Source organism: Pseudorca crassidens, chromosome 18, assembly GCF_039906515.1.
Source record: "Pseudorca crassidens isolate mPseCra1 chromosome 18, mPseCra1.hap1, whole genome shotgun sequence".
NCBI classification, from domain to species: Eukaryota; Metazoa; Chordata; class Mammalia; order Artiodactyla; family Delphinidae; genus Pseudorca; species Pseudorca crassidens.
In genome coordinates, this window is record NC_090313.1 from 4,316,120 (window position 1) to 4,335,309 (window position 19,190).

General features: G+C 45.8%; 1 protein-coding gene across 1 annotated transcript in view; it reads right to left on the bottom strand.

The window, feature by feature from the left end:
• MYO16 (myosin XVI) overlaps positions 1-19,190 on the bottom strand; it is a 427,770-nt gene that overhangs the window by 88,195 nt on the left and 320,385 nt on the right. Inside the window, 1 exon segment of the mRNA XM_067712857.1 lies at positions 2,487-2,589. Within this exon segment, the coding sequence (XP_067568958.1) occupies positions 2,487-2,589 (103 nt within the window).

The following is a 19,190-nucleotide window of genomic DNA, read 5'->3' on the forward strand; positions in this document are numbered from 1 at the left end:
TGACTCCGATCCCTTTATGTTCTAGCATCGCTTCTAAAAACCTTGGAGAAGAATAGCTATTGGGCTTCCCTGGTGGCGCAGTGGTTGAGAGTCCGCCTGCCGATGCAGGGGACACGGGTTCGTGACCCGGTCTGGGAAGATCTCACATGCCGCGGAGCGGCTGGGCCCGTGAGCCGTGGCCGCAGAGCCTGCGCGTCCGGAGCCTGTGCTCCGCAACGGGAGAGGCCACAACAGTGAGAGGCCTGCATACCGCAAAAAAAAAAAAGCTTTAAAAAAAAAAAAAGAATAGCTATTAATCTCACGCTAACCACCCAGCCAAAGGATGAACACGGGCGGCTTCACAGGAAGTGTACGTTGGACTCAGCAATTTCAGATCTGCCCATACAAGAACCACCCGTTACGACCTGCTGTTGTTTCAAACAGCTCCTAGTTAATCCTCGTCTTCATTAACCAACCAGAAGATAGCGCCAACAACTCTGCCTGTAACTATCACTGCGTTTCGAACAAATGCTTTGTTTCTGAAACGGAGGGGTCTGCCTTTCTAGGTCAGAAATAAATAATTTTTTAAAAAACTTCATTTGCTGTTTGACTAGCACAAGAGTGAAACATGAATAAGCTTTATTTCTGTGAAGTCAGTGATTTGCCTTATAGCATCAAGTATATGAAAGGTTACATCTTGGAGAAGCTGGAGAAAGCTGTCTTTCCTAACTATTCCGTAGGGAACGTATAAGCAAACATGATCAGCAAATGAATACCTTTCTTTTTTTTCTCTGTCTTGTATTTTTGGCCTCCTTTGGGGAGATAAAGAGTGAGGGAAAATAAACTAGTGTAATGAAATGGGAACTCTTCTGCATTTTGATGCACTTTTTCGAAGTCCCAATGTATGTGGGATTCAGTGTCATACCGTCCCCAGCTGCACTGTCAAGTGTCCTAGCACACGCGCACTGGCTTGCTCCCCAGCCCCCTGCCGCCTCACGTCTGACCTCACACTCTACACAGGTGTCTCAGAGGAACGACAGCTGGTCAGGTGTTATGGTCCCTGCTGGTCACTCTCACAGTGGAGAATTCTTCCAGATTCCCTCACTTTGTCTCGACAAGTCAACCTTCTTTCTCAACATTAATAAAGTAAATTATTCTTATCTGTGTTTTTTTAAGGAACAAAATGCAATGAGAAAATCTTCGTGTTCTATATTCAGGAAACACTAGTGTTCAGGTACTGGCTTAAAAGTTCTGACAATGAGTCAGTTGAAATAACTTCACCGCCTACAGGCTTGTGGAACAATTCTGCATGTGAGCCCACATCTTATGCCACTGACTGGAGCGGGGCTAGCTGACATCACTCTGTGTTAGCAAGTCCTCCTTCCTCCTTTTTTTATCCAATCTTTTGGCACAAGTGTGCATTCATGCCTACTACCGACTGTGTGAGCGTCCTCCTTCAGACCGCTATTTGAAGCTCAACTCCATTATTAGGTAAAAAAAGGAAAGAACAGGGGACAGGATAATAAAGAAAGAGGTTGGGTGGCACAGACGATGAAAACGTTACTCATCGATGCTAAAATGCGAGGTTCTTAGTTCTTCGTCGTAGACAGATAAGGGTGTTAGTGTCAATCCAGGATTCAATACCTGTCTTACCCACATGGGGCCGCTTTCAGACACGTCAGCAATTCTGAACCTTCTCTTCATGTCATTTCTGCACTGAAGTACTCTTTTCTGGCCTCATCAACTATCATGCATTTTCACTTGAAGATGCTCTATCTCCCTCTCATTTTTAAAAAATGAGATGTATGTCTGCTCTCCAGTAATGCTTATGTTTTGCCAAAGCTATTGGCCACCAAGCTCTTTGCCACCAATGCACTTGCAGATGTTTTATATCTAGGAACCTGCAATAATTCCTGGTGTGGTGGACTCTATTCTATTTCCTGTTATTGCTCTAACATTACCTTCTCAGTTCTTTTCCTTTTCAAATTCCTCTTTCTCTTCCTAACCCTAGTCACGGTGGCATTCTGAGTTGCTTCAGGGATTAAACAAAATCCAAACTGTGCCCTTGTGTTCGTGGGGAACATCTCCCTGCTCTTCTGTCTCCTGTTCCTTCCTCCTTCTGGGAGCCTGGCTATCCCTCCAGCAGACCCCTGAGCTCTTTCAATCCCCCCCGTTTTGGTTCCTCTGACTTCTGCTCCCTTTCAGATGCTCCAGAAAGCTCTGGTACCAGCACTGGGGTCTGGGATGTGGGCAAACTTAGTGGGGCTTCCGGACTTCTCCCCGCACTATAAACAGAGGCTCCGAGCTTCCTGCATCCTGCATTTGCTGATGAAACCGGTGAGTCAGAAGGACTGATATGTTTCCAGGGACTACACTTAGCATCTCTCTTTGCCAAACACATCACAGCAATTTGTTTTTGCCAGTGAGACTGGGGCAGCTCCCCGTGGGGACTCGGCCCCGCTACTGGAAACCCCAACTGCTCTGGTAGGAGCTTGTAGATCACTCACCTGCCAGCCTGGTAACGGGCACTGCTGCAGAGCCAGCCGGCATCTCTCCTCGGCCGGCAGCATCCTCTTGTCGTCCGGGAGGGTCTCGGCCAAGGGCTTATACCTGCAAAAAGCAGTGGGGACAGGAAAGCCATGACTGAATTGGTCATCAAAGGATTATCTTCAACAGGGTTGCCTTTGTTACCCTGTTTCTTAAACTTTTCCCATTCTTACTTTATCCTACGTGCCCCCAAATCTCCATCCATTGTGCATTTCACATTGGACCACCAGGAAACAGCCCTTGTCCTTTACAAGGAAAATGATTTTAAAAGGAACCAAATATATCTCTCAATCCTGTAATGTACCTTTAATATTATCAGGAGTGATGCAAACCATTTATCAAATGAAACTTCGAAGAGGAAGAATATGAATCTATTAGTTCTCATTTAAATTTGTAGAATACTCTTAAAATACACCTTTTAAGGTATTCCCACATTCTCTGTTAGTGTTTGAGAGTGAATCTAGAGGTAGTTAGTATCTATAATGAAGGGACACCAAAACACCCAAAAGTTTTATTTAAGTGAGAGGTAGAGAAGCTTCCTCCCCATGGAGTAGATACTGAGTATTTTAAAAGAAGGACATTTTATTTTTGGAAAGTTCCTCAGAATAATTAAATTTCACTCTTTGGCTGAAATTCATGACTATATAAAGTTTTCCTATGGGTTTCCAAAAAAAATGCCTTTCAAAATTATATGACCCATTAAAAAAAATCTATGTGAAATTTTCATTTGCACTTATGGCATTTAGCCTGACATGGAAGCCAAACCACATTAGGAGGAGGAGGAGAAGGGGGAAGAGCAGGAGGGGGAGGGGGAGGAAGAGGGGGAGGGGAGGAAGAGGGGGAGGGGAGGGGGAGGAGGAGGGGGAGGAAGAAGGGGAGGGGGAGGAGGACGGGGAGGAAGAGGGGAGGGGGAGGAAGGGGGGAGGAAGGGGAGGGGGAGGAAGGGGGGAGGAAGGGGAGGGGGAGGAAGGGGGAGGGGAGGGGGAGGAAGAGGGGGAGGGGGAGGGGGAGGGGAGGAAGAAGGGGAGGGGGAGGAGGAGGGGGAGGAAGAGGGGGAGGGGGAGGAGGAGGGGGAGGAAGAGGGGAAGGAAGAGGGGGAGGGGGAGGAGGAGGGGGAGGAAGAGGAGAGGGGGAGGAAGAGGGGGAGGGGAGGAAGGGGAGGGGGAGGAAGAGGGGGAAGGAGAGAGACAGGAGAAATGAGAAAAAAATCTAACTGCATCTGGTGTGTTTATGATCCTCACACGTTGGGCTGCCCTGGGAACTCAAAGGTGATAATTAAATCACCTAAGTTTTCTGTTATTTTCTGTAAAACATCTCAGCTTTTCATCTAAAGTTTGTTGCAGCAAATTTGGCATCTTCTCAAATGAGTCCTTTGTTTCCTGAGGACGTCTAAGGAAGGCGGTGTGTCGCCTACACACCCAGTTCACCACCCCCATCCAGCCGGGCACTGAGAGGGCTGGACGCGTCCCACTGGCGGCCACCGCACATCTTTATCTCTGCAAGTGAGGTAGAGAAGCGAGGTTGGAGGGGGAAGCGCGGCAGGAACTGTGGGTCTGGGGTATAACATGAATCCTGAGAAAATACACCTGTGTGACCTTTTCAGTAGCAGACTTTCATTTCCCCTCTAAAATCCTTTTAGCATACTGTCACCGAAAACTTACCGTATTATTTGTCCTGGATTGAGAATTGTCATGATATTGCTCGCCGTGAGTCAGACAAAATAAATACGGCCGCATCAGCAACACCCTCCCTTCTCACACATAGATTTTCGCTCATGTATCAACTCAGGGTACAGGAGGGGGTAAAAATAGCAAGCAACAGAGACTGAACAGGAATTGTAGCGCTAGAGGCACGGCTCTGAAGAATCTTGCTCATCGTTTTGAGCACACTGAATGGTCTCAAATGATCTATAGATGATGGAAGTATTCAGTGATTTTTTTTTGTTTTGATAAGAGGCAAGAATATGATTTTCTACTCTGCAGTGTGCGGAAGGCCGGGAACCGGGAGGAGAGTGTACGGGGGCAGTGGAGGGACCACCCGAAGGTGATGGGCATCCCCAAAAGATGCTGGTACATGACATCGGAGCATCAGCGGGCAAACAGGGACTCTGTGTTATAATGTTTAAGTGGTTCAAAGGTGATAACTGACATAACCGTGCAATGCATGTGAATAGGAGAGAAACTGGATTGGGGATCTAAACCAAGATTCAGGTCCAGCTTTGCAGCAAACTTGCTGTGAGGCCCTTGGCAAAGCGCTGAGCAGGTAATCTTCCCCTCTCTCAGTACCGCACGTGTGTGCGACCCAAATTCTAGGTTCTGTTGTAATCATTAATTTAATTTGTATCTGTCCTCAAAGTGTGCGAGCTTCCCCAGGGCTCGGGGTCATCTCTGCACATCCCATGGTGTCTGCTCCATTGCCTATGCGTGTAGAAAGTATGCATACATGAAGAAATTGGGCTGGGAGAGTGGAGGATGGGGAATGACACTTCTTGAGCACCGAATGAATGCAGGGGACTTTTCATTAGTCACTTCGCACACTCCTCCAAGACGCAGGGGGCACGGATGATAATCTCCTTTTGATGGTGAGAAGTTGACGGTCACAGAAATTAAGTCACTTGCCCAAGTTCACACAGATGATGTTGAATTGTGTCTCCCCAGAAGAAGCGTGACCTGACTTGGGAACAGGGTCTTCGAAGATGTAATGCAGTTAAGAGGAGGTCTGCAGGGTGGGCCTTACTCCCACAGGACTGGTGTCCTTACAAGAAGAGAAAATGTCACGTAAACACAGAGACACAGGGAGGACGCCACGTGATGATGGAGGTGGGGAGGGAGGTGACGCAGCTGTAAGGACTGCGGGGCCACCACCTGAAGCCCAGACAGGCAAGGAAGGGGTGCACCCAGAGTCTCAGGGGGTCAGGGCCCAGCGATGCCCTGATTTTGGACTTGCGGCCTCCAGAACTGTGAGAAGTACATCTGCGTTGTTCGCAGCACCCCGGTTTGTGGTGCTTTGTGAGGGAAGCCCTAGGGACCTGACACAGATGGTGGAAGGGTCTGGGATTGAACCTGGGGCAGCCTGACTCCGGAGGCAATGTCTCCACCACCATCGCTCCGGCTGAGGCGGGAAGGAAGCAGCCCCGGCCCCAGATAGTTCCAGAGTGAAAGACGAGCTTGAGCACCAAAGTCCCAAACGCACAGTAACCATCAGCATACGGGACATGCAGAGATGAGAGCTCTTGGTTCTCTGACCTTTGGGTGACTGAGCTTTTCTTTAGCAGTAAACTAAACTCATAATGACATACAGACTCATTCAAACACTCAGGAAAATCACCGCGTTTCCACCACTTACCCAGAGTCACACAATGCAATGAAATCGCTCAAATTATCTTCTCATTCTTTTATAATTGTCTCATTCTGGAACTTTGCTAATTATCACCAAGAAGTGAATTGACATAATTCAAGTATCTGAATACAGTATTAACAAGTCAGAACAAAAAACCTTAACACTTGGTGCCTTTTTTTCTCATTTTATATTGTTCTTTTGACACCTAAAATGGTATAATTCTGACATTTCAACCGAAAAGACAAAAACGTCATCTTAGACAGGGTGAGGTACTCTATTTTAGTGTAATTAAAAACATCTTGTCTTTTGGAATGTGAGTGTCATCTCTGGGTGGTGTCACGGGCCCATCACTGCACTGAAGCATGATCTCATAGAAACTTAAATTTCAGACCAAATGGAAATAACCAGCCCGAGCCTGGAGCTGCACATGGTCCTGAGAGTGCTGGTGTGACTGGAGAAGGGACTTCTTTGCTCTCGTTCCCCACACCCTCCTGGCCTCTGTTGCCCAAGAGGTGGTCACCTCCATCCACTGAAGATTCCCTATCCTCAGGCTGACACCTGCCCTGCATCCCAGATAAACCAGCCGACTCTGAGAAGTCAGTGTTACCTCTCCCGGCTGACTCACTCTTGTCTCATTCTGGTTTGGCGTGAGGGGCGTGACTGGCACCTAGTTCCACGTCCAGAATCTGGGTCATGTGGCTCATTCACTCGGGCTCATTCAATCAATCAACCAATACTGACTGAGCACAAAACAGATACTGGGAATGCAGCAGGAAACAAAACAGATCCTTATACCCCTTACATCCCATGATGGAGAGAGAGATAATAGAAATGGAAATGAGGACGGATGTCAGATATGACAAGAGAGATGGAGAAAAATAGAGCAGGGAAGGTTTCAGGGTGAGCAGATACCTGCTGGTGAGGAAGGAGGCATGGCTCTCTCTGGGGAACAGGGATCCAAATTGAGGGCATGGGGTCTGGAAGCCTGGGGTGGGATGGTACCTGCTTAGGGAATCAAGGAAGCAGGCATGGCTGGAGCAGAAAAGAGGGAGGAAAGATGGAGGAGATGGACCCACAGAGGTATCCACACAGGGTGAGGACGAAGACCCCACCGGTGATGCCACGGACTTTGGCTTTGACTCTGAGAGTCCCGGGGAGCAAGGCTTTGAGCAGACGAGTCACATCACTTGACATTTAAAGAATCGTCACAGCTGTGAGGCTGAGAGCAGGCAGAGGGAACAAGTGGGGGGCTGGGGAGACCCTCTGTACGCTCTTCCCACAGCCCAGGATGGAAGCAACAGGAATGGTAGGAATTGGTTGAACTCTGTCCATATTTGAGGCAGATCCAATAGGATTTCCCAGTGCACTGATGTGGATGTGAAGGGAAGAGAGCATGACGTCATTTCTTGACCTAGGAGACTGAGGATGACGTTGACATTTACTGAGATGGAGTAGTCTGGGAAGAGTAGTTATTTCCCTGGGCCAATGCTGCATAAACCGAAGGAAACGGTCAGTGCAACTCAGGAGAACCAGAAACGGGGAGTGGAGGTGAAACTCCCAAAGGAGGTGTAGACCAATGTCACCAACACCCCCGAACCAGACCTAGTGCCTCCCTGGTTGTCAATTCCTCAGCCAGAGTCAGTCTCTTCTCTGTCACGACCTTCTGTCTGACCGAACGGGACAGTACTTACCATGTGGGAAACTGGTCCTCTTTCCATTACGGTTCTGAATACTCAGGGTTCTCTGTTACTCGGGGTAACACAGTTGAAACCTATAACTGTGTTAGACGCTCCATCTGCCTCACTTCTCTTGGGAACGTGTCTCTGACGACTTTCATCCTCCCCTTCCTGCCAGTCTACATCCTAAGTTGCCAGTATATAAGTGTGGGGTTTCCCAGCAAGTCCCATCATGGCTACTGAAAAATTCTATAACACACACACTCGTCATTAAGTGCTCTTTCTACATCAAGGATTCATGAAACCTCTCCTCAATGCACTCACAGAATCGAGAATATGATGACAATAGAAGAATAACAGACATGACCACACCGTACAAAACTATAAGTGAAAGAACCTCATTACTGGTCCTTTTCATTTTGGGGTCTCTGTATTCTAAGATGGGTAGATTGAAGTTGAAGTAGCAGAGAAAAAGCTAACAATTAAGAAATGTAAAGTACAATAGAACCTAAGGAAAGTGATGAAATAAATACTCCTCTTTTCAAAAGTGGTTGTTCCTTCTAGTTTCAAGGAGAACCTTGACATTCTATCCCTCATGGTCCCAGAGACAAAAAAAAAAAGGGCTTATGCAGTGACCGTAGACGTCTGGTTAAACATTGTAGTGACTCTTACTTGACTATCATGAAATTGCAGAATCATTGCCTTAGAAAGATGCAAGGGATATATATTAAGCTAGTGCTTTAAAAAAACTCAGATGCAATTTCTCTGAAATTGTTTCTGTTTGCTGAATATGGACTTCATTCTCAAAGAAAATTATGTCGTGACAGTTTCAATCCCGAAACCACTTAAACAAGAAAACCAAGAAATAAGAAACTGAAATAAGAAAACCAAGACCTGATGACATTTCTCTTAGTAGGGACATATTTTAATTACTTATTTGATAACAACAAAAGAATGCCTGAGGATTCCCGTTAACCTCCTTCTACCTGAGACAGGCCTGGATAATCCACAGAAAGAGGAAGATGGAGCATGGAGGCAACTCTCCGTCGGAGGAAACATGGAGAGGGACAGCAGGTGAAGGCAGGTGCGGGGGGGGGGAGGGGCAGGTGGGGCTGGGACTGTGTGATTTCAGAGCAGCCCGGGGAAGGCAGGGTGGGAGATGGGGTCCACAGCACTAACCCTCGTGGAGAGGTGCGAGCATGTCAGCACTGACAAGGGGCTGCTGGATTTGTGATGGAGGACTTGAGGCAACGTCCAGAAGAAACCAGAATCCTACGGATCCAAGACATTAGCAGATGGTGGAGAAGCCCGAGGACCGGGCTCTCGTGGTTCGTGGCATAAATAAAGAAAAGGTCATCAGCTTCAGCATGAAACAGAATCAAGCAAAGTTTTGGGGTGTTTTGCTTTTCAGCGGCAAGGAAGAATGTTAAGACAGCATGGGCAGCACTTGGAGAAATCTACGAGTCCTACATTCTATCCATGCTAATCTTTGTGTATTTCTGTTTTCCTCCAGGTTATCTCGCTCATCAAGGTTCAGTTCTGATAGGACGAGGACACAGTTTCTTCTCTAACCGTTCCCTTGAAATGTCCCCACGGGGCCCTGGGTGGTTTGTCTGCCTGGCGTGTGGCACGAACGCAGCCGTCTGGCTACGGTCAAACGGGGATGCATTTTGCCCCTTCCACAAACTTGCCTGGATTGTCATTGTGCTGTTCATATTCCTGCTCTCAGGCTAAACGCGGTGCAGGTGCAGAAGCGTGATTTTCTAGCCATCTGGGGCCAATTTCCAGCATTCAGGATGCTGAGTGGTGGGTTGAGCGTAACAGCCGCCTAGCAACGGGACTGACATACGTCATGAAGATGCTGAGAGGTACGAAGAAGCAGGAGTACAAGGGGGCTTGAGAGAGAAAGAGAATCTATTTCAACGTGGAGGTTGGGGGGAGGACAGGAAGGAGAAATGAGACACAGAGAGAGAGGATTTGCACAAGTGCTTTTCAACTAAAGAGGATCCCTTTCCTTTCCTTTCAAAGAAAAGGATGCGAAAGCAAAACGTCCAAAATCCTCTAGCTCACACAAAAATCCATTGTGTTAAGTGTTACCCATTCTTTGTCTTCTTCCGTGAGTCTTAAGGTTTAGAAATCCCAGCTAGGGCTGTCGGTGGGTCTGGGTGTTAGCCCCCGGAGCTGACGGTCCTGTGATGGGCGGGCTCTGCTCCACCCGCCACGCCCATCTCCTCTGCGGCAGAGCAAAGCCTGAGTTGCTCAGAGGACCACGTGGAGTCTTCATCACAGGCACCTGCCCGTCTGCCCCCCCAACATCTCTCTGCACCTGCTGTGCCCTCGTCAGCCTGACAGTTTCCAGTGGGTTCACCTACATCCCCTCCTCAGTAGGCACGCCCTTTCCCTGTATATTTACAGGAAGAACTGGAAGGGGACGTTCGCTGTCTTTTGCCATGGGCTTGGGGTCTCCTGGAGTGTTCAGAACTGGAATTTGGTCTTGAGTTTCCTTTTGCATCTGTTGGGACTATCATTAAGCCCCTCAGGATCTACATGTGACTCTATTAAGGGGAAAAGTCTTTCCATCGTTACTCTGACAATTCCAGACCTACTGCTCACGCCACTGTGCAAGACTCAGTTCTCCTCTCTTTCCAAATGATGGTAACTAGGCTGCTGTCATCTTTCGAAAATGGTTACACCATTCAAAGGCACTGTGGCCTTCACATGCCCATGGGTTTCCTGGTTCAAGAGCCCCCTAGGAGCAGAGTCCTTGGGAAGAGTTGCCGGCGGTGGGGGTGGGGGAAAGGTGGGCGGTAGTGGTGGAAGAGCTGCCCCATTGATGTCACCCCAGAGCTGCACGCCCACGTGAGAGTTCTGTCCGAGGCTGGGTGACTAGCTTGGCCAGGGTCATCCCTAACTTCTACATGCAATTCTATGGAGTTCAGAATGGGTCAGGGGAGAAGCAAGGTGGGGAGAGAGAGATGGAAGGAAGGGAGAAACACCAGGGAAGAGTTATCCAGGGCCTAAAGATTCCAGGTATGATGATGGATCAGTCCGTATCATCACTGAATTCTCACAGCAACCGCAGAACGACATTTACAGAGATTACATGATAACTGCAAAAAGTTACAGCAAAGCTAGGTTCTTAGTCTAGGGTATAGAATTCTGAGTCTAACATGTCTCCTACTAAATGTGTACGAGAGATGGGACAAACACAGATACTTGCCCCTTTTGTTTTTGAGCCTGAAAGGATGAAGGTAACCGTCATACAGATTAATGTATAAATGAGGACTATTAATAAAACAGGACATGTAAAGAGCAGGACCCCACGCTACTGCCTTGAATTCCACACCTCCTACGGCAAGATGATATTCCCCTTCTCTGTCTCCTTCTCCTCCTCCCTCATTATGCTGGGGGTGTGTGTGTTGCTTTTGTTACTGTTATTTTGATGCCATTATTATGCTATTATTTACTGTCATCACAGCCACATTTATTAGGCGTTTATCTGTTACGACTCTAAAACACAGCATCCAAAATTCAAACTCAGTGCCTGGCTTTTACATCACTGCTGGTGGAGATGCAGACGCAAGAGAAAGGAGATAATACAGAAGAGTGAGGGGGGGCTTCCCTGGTGGCGCAGTGGTTGGGAGTCCGCCTGCTGATGCAGGGGACACGGGTTCGTGTCCCGGTCCGGGAAGATCCCACCTGCCGCGGAGCGGCTGGGCCCGTGAGCCATGGCCGCTTAGCCTGCGCGTCCGGAGCCTGTGCTCCGCAACGGGAGAGGCCACAGCAGTGAGAGGCCCGCGTACCGCAAAAACAAAAACAAAAAGAGTGAGGGGAATCCTGCACCCTACTTCCTGGGCCAGCTGAGAGGCCCTGGAGAAGCCCTTTTAGCCTTCATCTGAAAACCCCCGGGATGATTCTGTGTGAGCTCTACCGAAGGTGTGCTGTTTCCCTCGGCTGTGACTGCTAACGTGCCAACCGGCTGCAGCCTGGGAGCTGCCGGCACGGTGAAGGCGGTGGGTGCCGAGGACCACACAACCAAAACGAATCCACTCACGCCATATGGTCCCTTCCTCGGAAGCATCTCACTCCGGAGCCCGCGGCCAAGCAGACCGCCCGGGGATGCGGCCTTAATTGTGTGGCATTCATTCAGGCACTTCATGTAATTAAGCCGGAGGCTCTCATCCCAGACAATATGGGAGCTGAGTAATAAAAAAGAACGCGAAATTCTACCTTGGCTCCTGGGGTTAGCCAGTGCCACTCTGCAGATAAAAAACGGATTCAGAGCACCTGCCTAGAATTTACATGACAACGCTCTCAAGTTCTCTTACTTCAAGCCCGTCCCACCATTTCATTCTAATTGTACAACGGAAGAACGTTCGAATTATTCAGTAAACGTATGGAGGTGAAACACTCAATTACAAGTGTCCTGGTGTGAAATATACACAGAGTTCCATTTCCTGAGCAGCCTTTGCAGCAGGTAACCTGTTTCTTGGCCAGGGTTGTACTTGCTTCTAATCGGGCCGGAAGATAGTTTTCCACACAGAAATCCCATCCCTGCATGTACGGCACTGCAGGGCCATCTACTGTGGGGACATTTCAAGGCTGGGCCCTCTCGGGGGACTGAATCTGCGATGGAGCTGAGCTAAGGGTTGCAGGAGAAGGACCCAATGCTGCTGTTTTCAGATCCCGTTACACATGCCCAAGAGGATGCTTAGCGCAGTCGGTGAGGACGTGGAAGCTGACGTGCTCCACCCTTCCCCCTCCACACTTTGCAGAATTTACTGGCTGAGCCATAGCCTGTATTCTTCAGGTACCAGAACAGCTTGTTTCCTTAAACTGAAAAGAACAGCTGTTCATTTGTTGTTTAAGCCTAAATGAGAGCCCTCTCTAAGCTTTGTGGTTTCAGTAACATTATCCTGTTCCTAAAGCAATTTGCTCCCTAACCAAATACCCACTGAGGTTAGTCTGACCTCCTATCTTTGAGTAGGAACAGGAAACCGAGGCAGGTTGATTTATTTGTTGGAAAAATTTGTTGTTCCAGTGTTTTCTCTCCTTACTAAACACAGAAGACACTTCTTCTCCAGGTAAATGGCTAAAACATTTTATGAAGACTGGTGGCTAATGCCAGTTATTTTATGATTTCAATACATTTATGTCGATTTCAGATATTGAATTGAGTTACTTACAACCATAGGAACCTATATCACTGTTATTAGAATTGGTTAGCAGATCATGAAGAAGAATGAAATTATGATGAGCTCTGAGGGAAGAGCCTGGCACTGAAACTAGATCTCCCGATTTGCACAGTGATGAAATTTTCTTTTGAATGTCTACTTCTGAAAATGTGTGACAAGAGCTGAATGAAGAGTTGGGGTTCAGTATCTGAACCCAATAATGTTTGTTAATTTTGGAAAGTATTCATTATTTAAAAAAAATGCTTTATGGAGGTGTGTCCATATTTAAGCATTCAAGTGGATGACTTTGGAAATAACTGTACCTCTGTGAAACCATCACCACTATCAATGCCATAAACGTAACTATCACCTCCAGAAGTTTCCTTCTGCCTTCTTTATTTTTAGTTATTTACTTATTTATCTGTGATAAGAACACTTACATAAGATTTACCCTCTTAGCAAATTCTTAAGATAACAATACAGTACTGATAACTATAGACACAATGCTGTACAGTGGACCTCTAGGACTTACTCATCTTGCAGAACTGAAACTTTGTACTCTTTGACCCTCACCTCCTTGTCTTCCCCTCCCCCCACCCCCTGGAAACCACCCTTCCACTCCCTGTTGCTATGATTTTGACTGTTTAGAGCCACATATAAGTGAGATCATACAGTATTTGTCTTTTTGTGTCTGGCTTATTTCACTTAGCATCATGTCCTCCAGGTTCATCCATGTTCGCACAAAAGGCAGAACTTCCTTCATTTTTAAGGCTGAATAATATATTCCATTGTATGTGAATACCACACAAAAAGCATTAATTTAAAATACCGTCATCCGATACTTCCATTTTTCCAAAGAGGAAATGCAGATGGGCAACAGGCACGTGAAAAGATGCTCAACATTGCTTATCAACAGGGAAATGCAAATCAGAACCACAACGAGGTATCACCTCACATCTGTCAGAATCGCTAGCAGCAAAAAGTCTACAAATAACAAACGTTGGTGAGGATGCAGAGGAAAGGGAACCCTCCTACATTGTTGGTGGGAATGTAAACTGGTGCAGCCACTATGGAAAACAGTATGGAAGTTTCTCAGCAAACTAAAAACAGAACTACCATATGACCCAGCAGTTCCACTCCTGGGTATATATATCCAAAAAACACAAAACCATTAATTTGAAAAGATAAATGCGCCCCAATGTTCAGACAAGCACTATTTACAATTGCAAAGACATGGAAACAACCCTAGTGTCCACCGATAGATGCATGGAGAAAGAAGATGTGGTACATACACACAATGGAATATTACTAAGTCACAAGAAAGAATGAAATTTTGCCATTTGCAGTAACATGGATGGATCTGGAAAGCATTGCGCTGAGTAAAATGTTAGACGGAGGAAGACAAGTACCATATGATATCACTTACATGTGGAATCTAAAAAATGCAACAAACTACTGAATATAACAAAAAGGAAGCAAATTCACAGATATAGAGAACAAACCCTTACCAGTGGGGGGAAGGGGCAATGCAGGCATGGGGAAAGGGGAGGTATGAACTATTGGGTATAAGATAGGCTCAAGGATGTATTGTACAGCACAGGGAATATTGCCAATATTTTGTAATAACTGCAAATGGAAAGTAAACTTTAAAAATTATACGAAAATTAAAAAAAGAAAAAGGGAAACTGAAAAAAAAGACAAAATTGACCTTTGTATTGTGGTGAGTCATGGAAAATTAGCAGCAGTAAATTCTAATGTCAGTTAACTGAGTTGTCATCCAGCCAAGAAATGCAAGGAATGAACATTTTTAAGAACATAGGATCAAAAGGAAAAATTTAACATCTATTTTTTTTTCTCTTTTAATGAGACACTTTAAATACAGGTAATGTTACTCTTGAATGATATAACAAATAGTGAAGGGTAACTAACATTTTTGAATTAGAACCCAGTACACCCATATTTTGAGGGAAAATAAAATGTGCACATAATTGTCATATTAAATATTGATTACTTATTATTACTATTTGAAAATATTGGCTGGAGAAGTCCAAATGATGTAAGATGCGTGCTATTTGAGATATCTTGGAAATTTAAGTATATCACTCACCATTAGGTGCTGATGCCTCTAATGAAAGTTTTAATTCAGAGAAGGCATGATTAAAGTTAGGATTGACTAGAACCCTAGAGGAATTAATAATATGCAAAATGCTCTGTCTCTTCATGTCCAGTAACACATATACACCTTTGGCATTGCACACACTTAAAAGCTCTGGTTCTAATCATCTCTAGCTTTTCTATCACTTCTCTTGACAATTACCATTAAGATTAACGTGTGTACGACACTTTGCTGGATACTGGGAAAAATGGTGAACAAGATATGGTCTTGCCTTTGCATGTCCTCTCAAAAGAATTCTGGGCATTGTCCAGTGGACCCTTGGGGATTACCGAATTCTATAGAGGTATAATCTTTGATTGCTTTAAACTCAGCTGTTTTGCAGCTCTGCTGTGATAGAACTTAAACTACAGAAACTGATGACATGCAGACGGTTTCTGTCCAAAGCAACACAAAGGACGTTCGTCATGGCGGGGTAAATAAACTTTGCCCCTAGAGAATATAATCTCTGTAAATAAATTCTTCACTTGTAAATCAGATCTGGTTGTAGCACCTTATTAGTCTCCTCTTTACCTAAGGAACTGAATAAAATCTTTGAGAGGTGTTCGTAACACATTTGTATGACAGTCATGATTTTCCCCTTTTGAAAGTTGTGTTTTACCACAATGTGATGTGGTAACTGAGAATTAGCAAGGGGTGGGTTAGCACTGGAACAATAATCAAATCCAATTCTCTTCTTCATCCCAATATACTCTCCAACCTCTGCAATCCACTTTCCATTTTTGTGCCCATCATTTTATCGAAACCTCATATGTCAAGATAGCTAACAAATTCTCTACTGTCAAATCCAATGGCTGCATTTCAGGGCTTTTTTCTCCTGCGATCCTTTCTGTTTTCGTATAACTTGACCTTTCTGTGGCATATGAAACCACTGACTCCTTCCTCCTTGAAATAGTCTCCTTGCCATTCTTCGAGGCTGCCCCTAAGCTGTCCCACAACGTCTCAGCCTCCTTTATATACTTCATCCCCTCCATCCTTCTCATCAATACATGTGCTTTTCAGCACGTGCTTCTTGCCCCTCCTGGAATTTCTCCCTGAGCCGTCTCAAAACCCGCAAGGCTGTAAGCATCCCTTATAAACTGATGTTAAAATTGTGTGTCTGTGAGACACAGTAACCACTTTCCTGAACTTCACACCAATGCGCCCCCTTGCCTCCTGGACAGCCAGTGTGGATCTCCCACGCACACCCCAAGTTCCACACTCCCTCCTAATCCTCATATGTGGGATCTACCGTCTTTCCACCTCCTCACCCGGAAACCTGGACGTCTCTAAAGACAGGTCCGTCAACGTGTATTGATCATTTCACATCCTAAACATCCCTAGTTTCTGTCCTCTTCCTCTCAATTAAGTTCCCGCCGTAAAGCCTCAGCTACTGATGTCTCAATTCCTGGAATCGATAGTCTCCTACTGCGCCTGCTTTGCCCGTCTTTCCAAATCCTCACACCGTTTTTCTCAGCATTTTTCGGGGACTCCCCACCTTCAGCATGCGGTCCTAGGTTTTTTTACAGGCTTTGTGTTTCCCTAGTTAAACATCTCCTGGCCGTCAGGATCACGCACTCCTGCCACGTTGAATTTTACTGAACGCACAATTCATCCTTATTGTTGTGCTTCTGCACCTGCTTGTGTGGACAACTGTTCATTGATTTCTTTTCTGGTTAATCCTAGGTGGTCTTCAAGCCTGGGGTCAATGACATCTACTCCAGGAGACTTTGTGAACCCTCTCCCTGGAAACCTACCTGCCTGGACTAGACACTGCATGCATCCTCCTCTATCGCATCACTCCCTTTGTCATCCTCGGGCTCCCTAGCTTCCGAGGCAAAGGAGAATATTCTATGCATTCTATATGTTTCTCCCTAAAGTACTGCACAGTATTTATTATGTTGAACACATTCCACAAGCTACTGCTGGCTGAGTGACTAAAGGAAGGATAGGAAGAAAAGCAATGAGAGGAGGTGGGAGAAAATAAAATTTTAATGGTTATTTAAATATTATTTTATATAGTAAGATAATTAAATCTATAATATTTATATAGAGGTATACGAATTTATAAAGTAAATGCACTTAAATAATATTTAATATTATTTTTATAATAACTCAGGGATATTGCTTTGCTGGTGACCATCCCCTTATGGAAATATATAAAAACCAATGATTGTACCATCACATCGCATGTTAGACATCAAGTGAAAGCACAGTTTCATAGTCACTTATTTCTTATTTGTATTTGGAACATGTATTAAGGGGAATTGGCCATTTTTGTCTAGCTGGCGCATGGTCACCATCTCCGAGGTGGAATTCACTGTCCACCTTTGCACGGACTCACTTCATAGCAGCAAAGAGGTGCTGGTTACTTCAGCAGCATCGGACCCAAGCCGGGGGAGCAGATGTGGTCATGAGGAGAAATCAGCAAAGATCTTTTCTTCTCTAGGCCACTGTACCTGCACAAGTGCTACCTAGCAGCACACTTTTTCTCTTATTCATTGGATCGTTTAAAACACTTTTCAAGTCCCCGTTGTTCTTCAGATGTGTCTTCTTCTACACCTTCTGACTGGGTGGTATTAAAAGCAGCCCATGGCTGATTTATTTAAAACCATTTTTAAACTATCCCCAAACCAGCTAAAAACAGGACTGCTGAGTGGATCAATTTCAGTGAAAATGACAAAATGGATTAACTTTAAACCTGTGTTTACATGTAATACATAATACATGTGTTGCTCTAGAAAGCTGTGTAGTGCACACGTGACCCTAGATATGTTACGAAAGGAGAAAGATGCAAGCTCCGACTTCAGTTGCATCCCCAGACACTTCACCTCTTTCACAAACTGTTGCCAGTACCCGGTGTGATGCTGCTGCCCGTGAAAACCCTCTCCTGCCGTCACAATTGCCACCTGCCAAGTGCGATGTCTGTACACGCTAGGAGTTAATTTATAAGGAACCTGGCCTTATACAACATTTAAGCAAAGTGTCTTGCTCACCTACACTCGTCTTGGGAAGGTTTCAGGCCACGTTAAGTGCTGCCTCTCCTTACAGTGTTCCTTGGAGGCCATGGAGCTCTTGACCTTCCATCTCTTCTTGTCTGGCCTCTTCTCATTCTATCTTTCAAAAGTCCTGGACTCTCAGCCACAACTCAATGTACACACTCCTTCCTCTGCCCGGCACCCTCTGTGCATCTCTCTCTCACACAGAGATACAGCAGACAACCTGTGCTCCTTGTCTGGTTCTCTCTGCTGCAGAAATTCCTTTGGTCGCAGTTCCCAAAGGCTTCATATTCTCATGGCTTTGCTGACGCTGCACCCTCTGGTTTTCTTCAACCCTGACCACAATCTAGTGACATTCCAATATACCTCGTCTGCCAGAATTTTCTCATATTCAGCAGGTTATTAGCTTTCTTTAACCCGAGCACATCAAGGTACCTGAACCTACTGTGTCCAAAGTCAAACTCATTTCTTCCCTCTGATACCTGCTTGTCCCTCTGTGATTATCTCAGTGAAGGACACCTAACTGTGACCCAAGGCACCGGACCGAGCACCCAAGCCAGACCTACAGACGTCATCCCTGATGCTCATCTGCTTGAAGCCTCGTGTTTATAATCACTAAGTGGTGCTATTTCCACATCCAAAATATGTTTTTTTCCCCACATCTGTCTTTTCAGTTCCCTCAAATTCCTACTGTTTCAACTTTAGCTAAGGTCATGTTCACTAAAACCTAGCTACGAGAAGCAGTTCTTTTTTTAAAAAAAATTACCGAAGTGTGGTTGCTTTATACGGTTGTGTTAATTTCCGCAGTACAGCACAGTGACTCAGTTATACACATAGATACGTCCTTTTTCATATTCTTTTCATACTCTTATGGTTTATCCCAGGATACTGAGTATAGCTCTCTGGGCTCTACAGGAGGACCTTGATGCTTATCCACAGAGACAGTTCTTAACCCGAAGTGGTTGTACCCTCCAGGGCACATGTGGCAATGTCTGGAGGCATGTTTTTACGTCATGAGCGGGGAGGGGAGAGCTCCTGGAATCTGGTGTGTGGGGTCCAGGGATGCTGCTAAATGTCCTGCGATGCACAGGCCAGCCACCATGACAAACAATTATCTTGCCCCCAACAATGATCTGGTCCAGTGTCAGGTGAAGAAAGTGTGCTGGAGAAGTCTAGCTCAGGGAGGGACCAGCTAACTTTTTCTGTACAGAGCCAGACAGGAAATATTTTAGGCTCAATCTTGCCTTTGTAGTGTGAAAGGAGCCACAGGTAGCACGTAAACAAATGGGGTACCAGGTGCCAAAAACACTTTAATAAACAGGCT